The sequence below is a fragment of the Vipera ursinii genome, assembly GCF_947247035.1.
Source record: "Vipera ursinii genome assembly, chromosome: 1".
NCBI classification, from domain to species: domain Eukaryota; kingdom Metazoa; phylum Chordata; class Lepidosauria; order Squamata; family Viperidae; genus Vipera; species Vipera ursinii.
The window spans coordinates 155,260,785-155,276,843 of NC_139512.1; the positions used below are offsets into that span (position 1 = coordinate 155,260,785).

Consider the following 16,059-nt stretch of genomic DNA (forward strand, 5'->3'; position numbering starts at 1 on the left):
AAGCACACGCGTGCACTGCTCACGTAAATGGAGCGGTGTGCACGCACACACTAGTCTGACAGTCGTGCAGCCCGGTTCTGAATGGGCTGCGGCCCGGGAGTTGGGGACCCCTGCTTTAATTTGCTTGCAGTCAAATTAGTAGTCATTGCTTCTCTTACAGGACCAGTGTAATACTGCATCCCTGCCTGTAACCCTCGCTCACCTTGCCATTGCTACGTTCGAACCAATTGCATTTTCCAAAGCTTCTTCATTGGAGGCCTCCAGGACAGTAACTTGCAATTATTTAATCCCAACAAAATTATCCCCGAGGCCGGGCCTGGTGTCATGTGGTGGGAAGAGACAAAGGAACCTCAAACAGAAGCTTCTCTTGATCTTGCAGTGACTCTGACTGACCTTGACAAACGGACTTCCATCTTCTTCATACTGAGAAATGCTACCGTTGTGCTCCGAATAGGATCCTACAATTGATGCTGGATGGTCAGGGACTATATTTGACAACTGAGATCTGGAACGCTGTCGCAGAGATGCTCTACAGAAAGAGAGAGAAAAGTCCAGTCGCACTCCTGTCTGTCTCAGGAGTTCAGGAAATAAGGCATTTATTAAATAACTGTATTATCTAATATTTATTTATTTATTTTATTTATTTATTTATTTATTTATTTTATTATTATTTTTTATTATTACATTTATATCCCGCCCTTCTCCGAAGACTCAGGGCGGCTTACAAGCTTAGCAGTAGCCTTCATTCTATGTATATGCCTGCTTATTAGGGCTTTCACACACACCCCAAGCGGCATTATTACAAAGTCAGCTTAATTGCCCCCAACAATCTGGGTCCTCATTTTACCTACCTCGGAAGGATGGAAGGCTGAGTCAACCTTGAGCCTGGTGGGATGCGAACCTGCACTAATTGCAGGCAGTTGGTGTTACTTAAGGAGGCATTAGCCCACTGCTCCACCAAGGCTCTAATATAAAATGCCACCCTGAGCTTTATTCTGATGCCACTATTAATCTTATTGCATCTGATATTTGAGATTCACGGTTCAGTTTAAGTCATCCAGAGACCCAGGGAAAAATGTCACGGGCCTCATTGTTACCCGGCTGACAAAATTTCCTCAAGGCCAGCAAAAAAAGAGGTCAATACTCTTGAGGAATCCACTTGCTACAGCAGCAGTCCTTTTTTTTTCCAGCTTTGCGCAGAAACCTGGATACGGTAAGGGACCTTTCCTAAAAAAAACCCAGGGGGGTACTGCAGCTACATAAGATCCAACCCGCCCCCCCCCAGTATTAATTATACTTAGTGCACACAGCCTTAATATTTATAGCCTCAATTCATGGTAGCTGGCGTAAATGAATTTTTTAATTCCATGCCCCCATAGTTCTGTACTTTCTCTCATACATCTGCAGCTTGAGAGGATTTTTTTTAAAACCCCTTAACATCTAAATCTAAGTGTGCAGAGACATTGGGAAGATCAGGTTTACCATTTACAGGGGGAGAAGATACCATACTTTTTACCATTTCTTGGGACAGGACTCTATCATTCCCACATAAAACTTTCCGATCTCCCCAAATAAATTAACTTCAAAAAAAAATCTTTAAAATTTAGCTACCTAAAAGTCATATAATTCGAGTTATTTGGGTTTTTGAAAGTCTAAAAGGATTTCTGATCTGCAATATTTGCGTTTGTTTGCTTTCAAGGTAATGCCAGTATACAGGTTATATGTTATTATACATCAACCTTTGTATGTCCTAGATCAGGGGTAGGCAACCTCGGCTCTTTTATGACTCATGGACTTCAACTCCCAGAATTCCTGAGCCATAAAGCCAGAAGTCCATGAGTCATAAAAGAGCTGAGGTTGCCTACCCCTGTCCTAGATCTAGTTAGTATCTTTCCAATTCCTTTCCTTTCTTTTGCCATGTTCCAAGAAGAATTAAAAGGAAATGCAGGAAGTGGGTAAGGGAAAACCAGGCATTTTCTTAGCATAATATTTTCTGCAAAATAAGACTGAACTCCACATCTGACATCCCCTTCAGCAATATTATAAAATGGGAAGGGGTGGATCCATTATTACCAATGTTATCTTTATTCAGAACCAGAAGCTTCTGATTCTGTACTTGTAAAGAACAAAGAGAATTTCATGGTTCCGACAGATGAATCTCTTCAAAAGAACTTTGAGGCATTGTTTTCCTTAAAGAATCTTTTATTCGAAAAACAAAGTATCGGCACTACATAGTTGAAGCCAAAAACTGAATTCCCACCCATCCACCCCCGGGTCCAAAGCGGCAAAGCACAATTCCCTCCTCCAATTAACAGTCACAAATCATATTCCCCAATTAACTTGAAGCGCAGGCTTTCTCCCCATCTCTCCAGCCCACCAAATCTCTATCAACTCTGAACCTAATAACCTTGTGTTCCCACAGCTGAGTTATTGTTGTTATGACTAGCTGGACTCTCATCCACATCCCCCTGCCCAGCATCAATGAACTCTAAAAGCGACAGAGAAAAAATGGCTACATTTCCATCTGTTGTCAAAGCAAGAACATCCGATGTTAGCAGCGTTGACAACTCCATTCTTTATAGCCACGTGTGTGGATCTATTTTCTTTTCTAGAAACTGTTACAGAAAGTATGATGCAAAACGTTCCCTTTTACTTCCAGAGGTACATTCGTAACGCATTCTCTTAAGTTTCGAACCATCGCACAGGAAGATAGTATCAAACTTTTGGCCATACGTTCTTGTTTAAATTCTACATTTATTTTGGATGCATCTGGCTTACCGTAAGCTCGCCTGATAGCTTCCCCTGCTGAAAGGCTGCGTTTTTTCAAGTCTTGGGTCAGATACTGTCAATACAATAACAGAAGATTCATGACAACGATCAAAGGTAGGAGAATCCAGGAGAGAAAAAAGGATCTAGTCAAGTAGCAATCACATCAAGCCAATCTATTATTTTAAAAAAAATGACTGAAAATTTCTGTACGGTACTGAACACTTGCCTCTCAAGCCTTGCCATTCTTCTCCGATCATTTAAACAGATGGTAAAGCACCTTCTTAGCTCTGCTCATTTGGCAAACAAGCTGTCATCTCTTTTCATAACTTCCAGTAGCACTGGACTTTGCTCGGGAGTTTTATGAAGACCAGTTGCCCCTTGCACTTATAAGTTGTGTGAAACCCAAGAGCCCCTCATCTAGCTCCTTGCCAGGAGCAAAGGCGTAGGAAGGTGCTGTTCCTGGTCGTATCATTTCATGTTTCAAGTAGCCACCCGATTGTATCTGAGTCCTCTCCTTTATCGAGCTATCCTTACAAACTCACTACAAGAAAGTTGAGAGGAAAGTTAATCTAGGGCAGGGGGTCTTCAAATGTGGCCCTTTTGTGACTTGTAGACTTCAACTCCCAGAATTCCTCAGCCAGTGTGTCTGGCTGAGGAATTCTGGGAGTTGAAGTCCACAAGTCATAAAAGGGCCACATTTGAAGACCCCTGATCTAGGGCCACTTACTCTGCAACCAAACAAGTTTTATATGGAGAAAGCTTTTCTTCCCTCGTTCTAAAATGGAAGAGCCCAGCACAAGGTTAGCTTGTTTTCTTTGACAGAGTTAAAATAAAGGCCCTTTCCAGTGAGATAGTCGCTAATAGATTAGCATCTATTAGATTTGCTAAGAGATGAGGAGGAACCCTGAACAGATGGTGCTAAGGTGCTGCTACTGATGCTAGTCAAGAGATGGTTGTTGGCAGCAGAGAGTCTTCCTCGTGAGCCTCTGTATCCACCACATCCTGCACTACAAATATAAGTAGTTGGAGATGAGAGTTATCATTGGATAAAGGAGCTATGGTGGCACAGTGGTTAGAATGCAGTATTGCAGGCTAACTCACTGCTCACTGACAGGAGTTCAATCCTGGCCGGCTCAAGGGTTGACTCAGCCTTCCATCCATCAGAGGTCAGTAAAATGAGGACCCAGATTGTTGGGATCAATACACTGAGTCTGTAAACTGCTTAGAGAGGGCTGTAAAGCCCTATGAAGCGGCATATAAATCTAAGTGCTATTGCTAAAGCACTTTTCAGAACACTAGGTGAAAGAAAATATGCTTCGGAAGAACTATTGCATCACAAATGTATTTGATTACTGGATATATGCAAAAAACTCTGGCTGAAGGTATCTGTAGGTTTCCACAAATCACTGCATCAACTCTTCATAGGGCCTGTTGCCTGGTAGCAGCAGAGCCATGTGTTGCCTCCACAAAGCTCAAAGTTCAGCCCTAGGCATATTCAATTCAAAGAAATGGGAGGCTTTTAAAGTACCTTGAAAGAGCTAATATCAGAGTAAATAACATCTGAGCTATCTTTAATACAATGCAAGAAGAAAACATTTGATCCTAAAGTGGACGGCTTCCTTCGGTATGAAATATGCAAAGTCTAATTCTCTGTGGACCAAAAGAAAATAAAACTCAAGCTTCATTAACAGGAAGTTAATTATTTGAATTAGGAACATTAAAGATACAGAATCAGGCACTTGCTTTGCATTGATGTCTCCGTGAGTGCCTTGTCGCCTTGGCTTTGCAACGTCACCAGCGTGAAATACACTCCTTTCCGTTCTATCAGCTCTTCGTGTTTCCCTCTTTCCACAGCTCTTCCATGCTCAAACCCCACGATGATGTCAGCAGATTTCACTGTGGACAGGCGATGAGCTATGGAGATTGCCGTGCGCCCAGAACGAGCCTACAGCAATGAAAGAATGATCTTTGGAGGCACAACCATTCATGACAGCTAGAATAGTTAGGTCTGCACTTCTGTCCTCCCAGAGGATGGAATGAACCTTAATCAGCTGATTCCTCTCTACAAGTATGGATGCTGTGTATAAATGTCAAAAGATTCCTTAAATTAATATGGGGGCTGAGGTGTCATGTAACTTAATAGCAAAATAACCTTAATAAACCTGTGCAACCTGAATGCCTGAATTGTTCTCGCATTGACAGAAATTGTTCGTTCATTCATGGCTATGACAGTCATGTTCTGGTGGCGGGTGTGTGTGTGGAGGCATTTCCCCCGAAAGAGCAGGATTTGCTGGATTCATAGCTCCTGTTTCATGAGAGATAGACGTGGTGGTGGTGATGGGAGGGGGCTTCACAGTTTACCAAATGGGGCATGATCCAGAAGCTTCAATTTGTGCAGAATACATTGGCTAATGTACCAGATGACCAGTGGTGGGATTCAGCCAGTTTGCACCAGTTCAGCAGAACCGGTAGCTAAATTTTGCTGAGTTCAGAGAACCGGCTGAATGCACACTGCTTCTGGAAGCCCGGTCTAGCCTCGGAGGCCTGGAGGAGGCCTCCCAGGCCTAGAATGGCCCACCAGAAGTGTGTGGATGCCACTTCCGGAAGTCCGTTCTAGGCCTCAGAGACCCAGGCCTGCATCCAATAAGAGAACTGGTTGTTCAGGTATTTGAATCCCACCACTGCAGACGAGACTTGCCATCACAACCATGTTGCACCCATGCTCACTCACTCATAAAATAGCTACAATGTGGCTAGTATTCAAATCCCCAAGGATTCCAAGGGAGGTGGACATTCGTCCCCACAGATACCATGTTGAGGAATCATGCAATACTCAGTGCCAAGATGGGCACCTTCCTGGGTTGCCAGGGCACCATTTTTCTTATCATTTAAAGGCTCTGTGATCTGCGGAAAGCATGGCAGTGCACATCTTAGCCTAGGAAGGAGGATGACAGTGCAAAAAATGACTTTGACAGTACAATCTTTGGAGGTTGGAGGTTACAGAAGTGGTTATTGCCAAATCTTCCTCTACATCACTTTGCAAGAAGATAAAGCAATCACATATTCTTCCCTTGCTTATTTCAATCTAATTTTCCTCTGTTGTTTACCTATGTCTGTTTTCAGAATTTAAGTTTCCAGTCATATAGTCTTCGGCTTTCTTTCCCTTGCTGTTTTTGCCAAACGCCAGGCAAGCGCTACTCAATACTTGGAAAAAAATTAGATCTCACAATTACACCAAAATACCGGTCTGGCTATCCACCCTTGAAGCGATAGTTTACCCAAATCTGTTTGATTTGGGTAACATAATCTCATACAAGGATATTCTGAATGAGGAGGGGGAATTGAAACTTAGGAATGAACTAGAATTACAAGGTATAAAACTCGATTGGTGGGCCTACTTACAAATCCAATCGAGATTTAGGAAGGATAAAAATGAATGGGGGATATATACCTCTGAAACAGCATTGGACAAAATATTATTGGGACCGGACTCTAAACAAATAAGGAATTTTTATAAATTACTTTTGGGATATAAGCTGTTTGAAGAGCAAGTGAAAGACCCCATGTTGATCTGGGCTAACAATTTAGGACATAACATCGACCTAGATACTTGGCAAACAATTTGGGATAGGAATAAAAGGATAACACTGGCCTCATCGTATAAAGAAAATTTATTTAAAATGTTTTACCGATGGCATCTCCCCCCAGCCCGCTTAGCAAAAATGTACACAACAGTATCTCCCAAATGTTGGAAGTGTTCTGAAGAGATAGGCACATACTTCCACACGTGGTGGTCTTGCAGTAAAACACAAAAATTTTGGAGAATGATTTGGATTTGGCTGAAAGAAATATTGAAACAAGATCTGGAGTTTAGTCCAGAACTTTTCTTGTTGGGAATCACGAAAGAGAAATATCCTAAAGATGTGCTATACTTAACGATCCATATTATCACAGCAGCTAGAATATCATTTGCGCAAAAATGGAAAAAGAATGAGATCCCAGGACAAAAAGAGGTTATTAGGAAAATTTGGGATTGCGCTGAAATGGACAGATTAACTTTGGAATTAAAGAATAAAGATCAATCAGACTATTATAGAATTTGGAACAAATTGTATCTTTGGATGGATAAAAAGAAAGGTCTCTATTAGGTTTTACAGACTAGCTCACTGTTTTAAATATTGTGGTATTTCACCGATTTGTAATCTAAGTGTATTTAAGTGTATTTTTGATGTACATATATACATGTATATATATATATATTTAAACATTGTAGACAAAAAGGTTTGTCAGCTCGCTGGTACTGTGTCCAATGTTTTTAAATAATAAATTTAATAAAAAAAATTAAATATAAAAAAAAAAAGAATTTAAGTTTCCATGAAGTTGCAAAATCTCTCATTCCTATTCGTTAACAGAGAAAGTCATCTGCGTAGGTCCAAATGAATAAAGCATATTTAAAAAAATGAAATTAGCAGTGTTACTGAAACCCCAATGAAATCCCTATGGAGTATTCCACCCCTCTTTCTTAATAACACAGCTGTTTCTGGGTGATTGCATTTTTAAAGCACTTCCTCATATCTACTCCGAGCTAAGAATGCTTTTGAAAAACGGGATGTGGTGTGTGCAGGAAACATGCATTTGTTGCGTGCAGCATTTATGCATCGATTTTTAAAATGTATTTTAAACAATAATAATATAGTATTTCCAAGAAATAACCTAGAGAGCAATGTGATTGAACCACAGCAGACAAAAGAAGCAAAGATCTTTCATCTGTCCTTTTTAAAAATTACAAAAACTCTAAATGCAAAAGCTATAGAGGAAGTAGAGAACTACTTCCTTCCCTACAAGGATACCTTCCTTTTCTTTCTCTCTCTCTCTCTCTCTCTCCCTCTCTCTCTCTCTCAACCCTCTTTTCAAAATGATGCTTGCAGACTCTTCAGGAGATTAAAGGTACAGTAGTTCTTAGAGAGCGGCAATCAATTTTCCTGCAAATCGGCAATAATATATACATGGTAGGAAACTGCACAAATTTCTGTATCTTAAGCAAGACTGCAGGTAAAAATAGAAGAAAGGTTTTAGAGAAAAACCTGATTACGAAATCTGAATGGACCAGAATGCTGCCCTGCTAATCCAGCATCAAGTGAATTGATCTGCATATCCCTACATTCTTTTTGCCAGCTTCTCTCAGGCTTCAGATCCTGAACTCCAACCCATTCTTACTGAAACTAATTCTCTGGAAACTTGCCAGCCCATCCGATAGACAACGAATGCTTGTGAGGTTTAAATGTTTTGAAATACGTCTCTGTCGCTATTTTTTAAACAAACCTTTATGGAGTTCCAGTGCACACACAGGCCTTTCCGTTCACAAGAGCTGTCACGTTCGTTTCAAAGGAAGACTGCAGTAAGCAACAGCTCTTGCGTGCATTGGAAAAGACGCAAAATCTAAATAAAATCGATCATTTGTTGTTCCCAAACGTCTTTAGAGGAAATACTGTAGCTGCCTCCCTTCCCCACTCAAGGTTTACCCTCTCCAGAGTTAAAACAGCGCTCAAATTCATTGATTATGCCAAACCATAATCTAAACTGAATAAAGCAGAGTAGTTGCCCTCACAAACTTAACTAAGCCCTAAACCATATTTGCAAAGCACGATGTCTGGATTCATACAGTATGCAAAGCCGAAGCGAGGCAAACCACACGCTTAGTAGTGCCCTGTATGAAATCGGCCAACATCTGCCTAAGTGGTGGATGGAAAAGTCAAAAAGAAATTCCTACTCCTCATCCGAGACTCCAGTTTACCACATTAATCATAATGTTATATCCCAGAGCTGTTGTTAAAACCAGGGAAAAGGCGCACCTCTATTGGTAAAGAGGCCGTCCTTAAAAGAGACTGAAAAAGCAAAGGATTCCTAACCCCACTGAACTGAAATCGTACAATAACCTTGGAGAGTGTCTTCTGCACAGTAGCCTCGCTTTCATTGTCCAGTGCTGATGTAGCCATGTCCAACAACAGGATTTTGGGTTTTCGAACTAAAGCCCGAGCAATGGCAATTCGCTGCTTCTGGCCTCCGCTCATTTGGCCACCACCTTCTCCAACGAGGGTGTCAAATTGCTGAAAAGAGTGGAAAGAGCAAAAAGTTTAAAAGTGCTTTCATCTCAGTCCTCTTAGGTCAGAGGTGGTGAGGAACGATGGCCCCTTTGTGACTTGCGGACTTCAACTCCCAGGATTCCTGAGCCAGCCATGCTCAGGAGAGTGGAAGCCCATAAGTCATAAAAGGGCCATTGTTCCCCGCCCCTGCCTTAGGTCAATCAAAAATATTATGTCAAATGAGAACAAGACAGAGAAGCAGCCATGGAATAACTGGGACTTTGGCCTTCTGACGAAAGACGTGGTGAAAAAAAAGAAGCCTGTCTTTGCTCCAGAGGTGTTGTGATTCAGGGTCAGCCTGTGGGTTCGGCAGTTGGGTCAGACGATTCAGAGGAGGAGGAGGAGGAGGAGGGGGGTGTTGGAGAGCTTGCTGAGGGTGTTGGAGAGCTTGCTGATGATGGCCTTGAGGCTCCGCAGAGCCCTCAGCCAGGCCCCTCCCATCTGGTTACGACGCAGACCCAGCTGTGTGAGCCTGACAGCGTGAATGAAGATGACCCACAGCTGGCCCTGTTCAAGGACGCCCGATGCAGGAGGCAGTCAATCAGGAGTAAACAGAGGAAGGCAATGGGGCACCTCGGAAGGAGGCAGAGAGAAGCCACGCCCTGAACTGTTTAAAAGGGGAATGCGTGGGAGGGCTGGTTTGCTGAAGGCAACTGTTTGAATAGCTCCTGTTTCATGGTTCGTGTCTTGTTTTGCTCTGTTTTATGTTAATAAATTTGGCAGGCTTAGTTCCAGCCTTTTGCCGTTTGTAAAGGGGTTGTCCCTGCCTTTTCTGCAGGGCCGGTAGTAGGCTGGTACAGAACAAGAGGGAAGGTCCATGTGCTCATGAAGCAAGGATGTTTCAGCAAGAGAAACGCAGCAAAGGAAGCATGCCAAGGGAGGGGGAACTGCCAATCCTGTAACAATTCTTGCAGAAGGGGAAAACAGAAGTCCTAAGGGCTATCCTCGCTGCTGAGCTGGTGCTGCTCTGAAAATCTTTGACCCGGCAGAAAACTATCCTGGCAAGCGTTTTTCTAATCCCTACCCTGCCTCTGCTTCAAGCCATGGCCAGTCTGAGGCCTGTTTTACAAGCCTAAACGATGTCACCCGCTGTGGGGTTGCTTGTATGGGGGCCAAGATGGAGGAAAAAATGGTAGAGTACAGATGATTAAGCTCACTCCAGGCCTGGGGGTGAGAGGAAAGCAAGATCTGGGCTCAAGGCAGGAAATAAAAAGATGTTGCTGGGCCACAATTGTACAACTCTTGGATATAAGAGGAAAACGACTTCCCTAACTGCCACTATCTAGATAGATTGGGCTTTAACTCCCAGAATCCCTCACTATTATGCTCACCGCCTAGGAACTATATTGGAACTGAAGTCCAATATAGGTAGTCCTTGACTTACAATCACAGCTGAGCTCAAAATTCACCTTGCTAAGCGAGATAGTTGTTAAGTGAGTTTTGTCCCAATTTACAACCTTTCTTGCCACGGTTGTTAAATGAATCACCGCAATTGTTAAGTTAGTAACACGGTTGTTAAAGTCATTCTGGCTTCCCCATTGACTTTGTTTGTCAGAAGGTGATCACGTGACCCCGGGGACACTGCAACCCGTCGTAAATGCACAGCAGTTGCCAAGCATCTGAATTTTGATCACGTGACTACGGGGATGCTGCAATGGTTGGGAGTGTGAAAAACAGTCTTAAGTCACTTGTTTCAGTGGCGCTGTAACTTTGGTCATTAAATGAAAAATTGTAAGTCGAGGACTACCTGTATATATGGAAAACATCAAAGGCCGGTCTCAGATAAGGTGCTGCTTTAGATCAAGTCTAACTCCTAAGTCATCATTCCTGAAAACAATCGCAGTGAATTTGGACATGGTATGTATTATTATGTATTATGTATGAGATCTGAAGATACTATTGACTACCGAATTCAGCTTTTAGTAGCACTCTTATATATATCCTCCATTTCCATGGGAAAAAAATAACAATAACTCTAACTCACGTATAATTACCCATGCACGATAAAGCATAATAACCCTTACGTGCATATCCACATATAGATTATGATTTCAAGAGGGTTTTTTTTCCTGCAGCTGCTCTGTTTGTTTTAATCTCCTTTAAGAGTTTTTCAAGGAAAAATCTTAGTGAAAAAAAAGACTGGTTCACCTCTATTCCTTCACCAGAAGCAATGTGTTTTCTACCGTCCTTTACCCCAGGTGTAAGTGGCTTCAGCAGGGATAAGATGAAGCACCCTGTATGTTGTACTATGCAAAGCTATTAAATAGAAATGGTCTGAAAAGTTTCACTAGATACACAAACAATCCTTAGATAGATCATTACATTGAGTACTGCTAACCATTAGCTAGGTACAGGCAGTTCTGGGCGTATGGACAATCTCATCAAGAGATTGTGTGCAAGGGTTCTTAAGCTTTAAGAAGGTCTTGATATGCTGGTCATTTCTTAGAAGTGATCATTTAACCAAATTAATATTGAGTGACAGCATGTTGCCAACCCCTGACTTAGTGATTTCAAACTACGCAGATGTGGTCTAAGAGGCAATCTTGGCAGAGGACTGAGAAGGGATAGGATGGAGTTCCTTTTACCAGGGGCAGATCCATGATAAAGTTGTAGGCGTTGGCTTCTTTGGCTGCTCTGATGATGTCTTCCATAGTGGCATCTTCCTGACCGTAGCGGATGTTTTCTCCTATTGTGGTGGCAAACAAGACGGGTTCTTGTTCCACGATACCCATCAAAGAACGCAGCCACTGAATATTAAGGGAACGAATGTCATGTCCATCCAGGGTAACCTGCACAATAACAGTTTGTAGGTAAAGACTATGGCCACCTGCACCTTCAATTCCGCATCTTCCTCTCTTAACAGGAAACTTCTTAAAACAGCAGCATTATACTCTGCTGCTTCCAGCTTCGTTTCTAATTCCTACATACAATGCCTGGAAGCACAGCTACTGAGGCTAAGTCTAGCCTATTAATTTTCCACAATTTTCCCTTAATCTCAAGCCATACGTGAACAGAACAGAACAGAATAACTTTATTGTCACTTTAAATGTACACAAATCAACATACATTAAAATGAGATTTCATTGCATTCAGGGTAACCACCTCCAATATACACTGCATAACTATGACAAAATAAACAAATACATAAAATTATGCATATACCCAGATGCACACACCTATGTGGCCCAGAGAAACAACACAGTCTAGTTCAGATGTATATATATATATACATGGAAAGAAAAACGAATGTCTCTTGGTTTCAAACATAACCTGCTCTACAGCAGGGGGCTTCAAACTTGACCCTTTTATGACTTGTGGACTTCAACTCCCAGAATTCCTCAGCCAGCATGCCGGGCTGAGGAATTCTGGGAGGTGAAGTCCACAAGTCATAAAAGGGCCAGGTTTGAAGACCCCTTGCTCTAGAACTTCTGAGCATCCCTTGCAGGGAAGGGGAAGTAAGAATAACACAAGGTCTTTCTGGACACATGGCATTAGCTTCACAATTCTTTGAATTCTGATCATTGTATTGATATGCCTCTGCAGATGTATCCTATGGAAGAACCCCAGGAGTTGTCATTAATAGAACAAATGATATACTTAATTCCTTAGTAAAATATGTAAGAGTTGGTTAGCAATGAAATGAAACAAGCAATGATACAATTCTAGGTACCGGTATTTAGGATGGCTGTGCAAACCAATTCTGAATTTCCCAGAGATTAATGTTCTTTTTATTGGACATTTTAATTCAGATGCAATCCTGTGAGATAATATTACTTAATAATTTCATTTATCTAGGTGGATTGGATATTAAAAGACCGTGAAAAGAATTTAAAAATATTTTTATACGGATGGATTGGGCCACATCCTGGAGCACAACATAATGGATTTTTCTTCTTCTTCATTTTGTCCTAATGAAATAGATGTACCCAGCTAACTTCCTCAAGAAAATCAGAGTTTAGAAAATTCTGACTTAATGAGGGTTCATGAAGCTTACCACAAAGTACGACATTTAACTGATCTGAGTCCTGACAGAACTGCTGGCCAAGATACATTTTTCCGTTTGCACAAATATCCCATTCATAGAATGTATTCTATTCATGTATTACACAGTGGAAAACATCTCCATTCATTTTGCATGCCAATGACACGATGCCTTTCCATGCACTCAGAGATGTGCACATGGGGCGGGGTGAGGTGGGGAGGGGAATCACAAGGCTGAACAAAGTTTTCCATTCCCAGTTTTGAAACCCAGGCATCTCTCATATAAATATGGATGTGGCCTCATTCCTCTTTGACATGTTTGGAGTCCCTGAGGTGATTTTCCCATCCTACTAGGTTTGCTAGGTGGGTACGGTCCAGTCCCCTTCCTTAAATGTTGTCATCTGGTGGTACCTTAGAGGCACACTGTCTCAACAGCTGCCCCTGTCCTTTGGAACAGCCTCCTCCATGAGATTCAAGGGTTCCCTACCCTTTTAACATTCAGAAGGCCATGAAGAGATGCGCTTGGATGGAGGTTGAGCTGGGAGGCTGTTTGGCCTGGCACCTGGTGGGAAAGATAGTTCTATTTCTATCTCTGTTGGTGTTGATTATTATGGGCTGGCTAGGATCATTATATGAGACAGGTAGCCATTTGAGTTCAGTAAATAAATGATTATTTTGCTCTTTGAGTTCAAAGACCGGCTGATTAGAGGAGGCTAAGGGTATGGCGTCATGGTAAACTGCAAACATAGGTTTGCAGCAAGAATGGATCAAGCTTCGGGATTTTTTTTCCAATGAAAGAAAGATGGCAGAGTTAGGTCAAAGCCTCACCATGCCTTCTGTAGGGTCATACAAGCGCTGGATCAGCTGAATTGTGGTACTTTTTCCTGCTCCGCTTGGGCCAACAAAGGCTGTGGTTTCACCTGGCTGGATAATCATGCTGAGGTTATTTAAAATCTGGATTTAAAAAAGAAAGAAAATGGCATTGCATTTGAAAAGGCCTAGTTAGGTATCTGTAAATTATGGCAATGCTGCAAATTAGAACCTTTGAGTTCTTACCTTAACGTCCGGCCTGGATGGGTAATGGAAGGTTACATTATGGAATTCAATTTCACCCCGGACTTTGTCCAGTTTGTAGCCATCTTCTGACATACAGTCAATTCTAGGTTTCTGGGGCAGAAGTAATCAGATCGCTCAATCTGCTTTTTTCTCAAGAAGCTTTCTTTCAGTACAGAGTAGCTAGTTTCACCTCTCCATCTGAAGGATTTATCTTTCCTCCCTTAGACCTTGAACAGACCTTCAGAAATGCCCTTGTGGCGATTCCATCTCTTATCGATTTCCACTCCCAACTCAGTACTTAACATTTCCATGAATGTCTCGGTAAATCCCCTAGTTTCTCGCTAGAGAAACTCGTGAAACCCTAGATGTAACCATCCAGGGCCCACCCTCAACCTGGCTGGCTGGGGAATTATGGGAGCTGAAGTCCACACATCTTCAAGTGGCCGAGGTTGGGAAGCACTGCTTTATACCATCCATTCATGGCACCCAGAGCATTTAGACCATACAAATGATTGGCTTGCTAGTTTATGGTGCCCGACCTTCGCTCCTTCCGGCGCGATCTGAAGACTCATTTGTTCGAACAAGCCGGCCTGGCCTGATGGGGGATGGGTTGGGATTTTATTGTTGTTGTAAATATTTTTACCTATTGTTTTAGCCTGGGCAGTCGTTTAATTCTTTTTTAACTTTTGTATCTTTGTATTTTTATATGTTTGCCCTGTTCACCGCCCTGAGTCCTTCGGGAGAAGGGCGGTATACAAATAAAATTATTATTATTATTATTATTATTATTATTATTATTATTATTATTATTATTATTATTATTATTATTATTATTATTATTATTATTATTATTTTCAGGAACAAAAGGTGGCACACATAGGAATCACTCCTCCGAATTTCACCCACAATAATTCTATGAGATAGGTTGAACTCAGAGTGAGTGACAAGCCCAAAGTCATCAGGCAGGTTCTATGCTTAAGGTGGACCAGAAGTTGGATTGTGTGCTCCAATGCAGAAAAGACTTACTTAAATAAACAAATCAGTATATGTTTTTATATGGATTTGTTTTGATGCTTTTAAGTCAATTTCTGACTCCTGAGCACTGCCTGGTCTAATCCCTGCAGTTTTCTTGGCAAGATTGTTTCGAAATTATTTGCCCTGGCCTTTTTTTCTTAGAGCTGAGCAAGAATGAGCAGCCCTAGTGTCACCCAGCTGGCTTTGGCTCTCAAGCATGACTTGAACTCACGGTCTCCTAACTTCTAGCCTGATGCCTTAACCACACGTCCACAGTGGCTTTGTTCAGTATACATAGAATTGCCTATTTATATGCATTTCACTGATTTTTGGCAAAGCAAAAAATAAAACTAATAGAATATCACTGACTTCTACAGCCATAGCTTGTTGGTATCCACAGAATTATTGTAGGAAAGTTTTAATGAGTGTTGTTTTTTTCCCCCTTGGGAAATTCTGAAGCATTGGCAGTGCCATACATATTAATTTCATTCTTGGAGTTTCTGGCCTCCTTTTTTTCTCTTTCTTTCTTAGAATCACATGCCTGAGGGGCCAGAATGACTTAGTTCCTAAAACCACTTAATTTGCAAATTGCCTCACTGCCTTTCTTGATGATCAGGTACCTTATAAAGTATAGCCCTCTTTGACAGACAGAGTGGGGCTCAGTGAGAAGCTGAATATTCATAAGAAAATTACTTAGGAATGTCATTTGGATGAATGCACTCTTTGTAAGGCAGGATACTAGTTTGCTTTAACTTGCAATCAATTTTTTCTAATCACTATAATAGTTCTAATTTGCACTCATGGCAGAAGCTTACTTTATATTCCTTGAAGCTCTCCTCATCCCCCCCCCCAAAAGCAAGCGGCAGTTACTTACTTCATCTATTGTCTCAAATATATTTGTGGCAGCCCCCCGGCCTGTTGCAAAGGCTTCCAAGCAAGGGGATGCTTGTCCAAGATTTAAGGCACCTATTAGGACGCCAAGAAAAACCTGAGAAGGGTACAGGGGAAAAAAAATTAGTTTCTGCATGCCAATACTAAATTACAACCAGAAGCTATATATATGCCCCAAAGTGGTATTTCTGGAAGGCAGATAAAA

The 16,059-nt window shown here is 41.7% G+C and overlaps 1 protein-coding gene across 1 annotated transcript in view; it reads right to left on the bottom strand.

Annotated features, from left to right (window-relative positions):
• Positions 1–16,059, bottom strand: part of ABCB11 (ATP binding cassette subfamily B member 11) — a gene marked incomplete at both ends in the record, with an annotated part of 65,372 nt that overhangs the window by 22,634 nt on the left and 26,679 nt on the right. The window contains 8 exons of the mRNA XM_083367507.1: positions 394–529; positions 2,779–2,842; positions 4,513–4,714; positions 8,706–8,876; positions 11,498–11,701; positions 13,722–13,847; positions 13,950–14,060; positions 15,838–15,951. Coding sequence (XP_083223633.1) covers positions 394–529; positions 2,779–2,842; positions 4,513–4,714; positions 8,706–8,876; positions 11,498–11,701; positions 13,722–13,847; positions 13,950–14,060; positions 15,838–15,951 — 1,128 coding nt within the window. The remainder of the gene's footprint in view (positions 1–393; positions 530–2,778; positions 2,843–4,512; positions 4,715–8,705; positions 8,877–11,497; positions 11,702–13,721; positions 13,848–13,949; positions 14,061–15,837; positions 15,952–16,059) is intronic.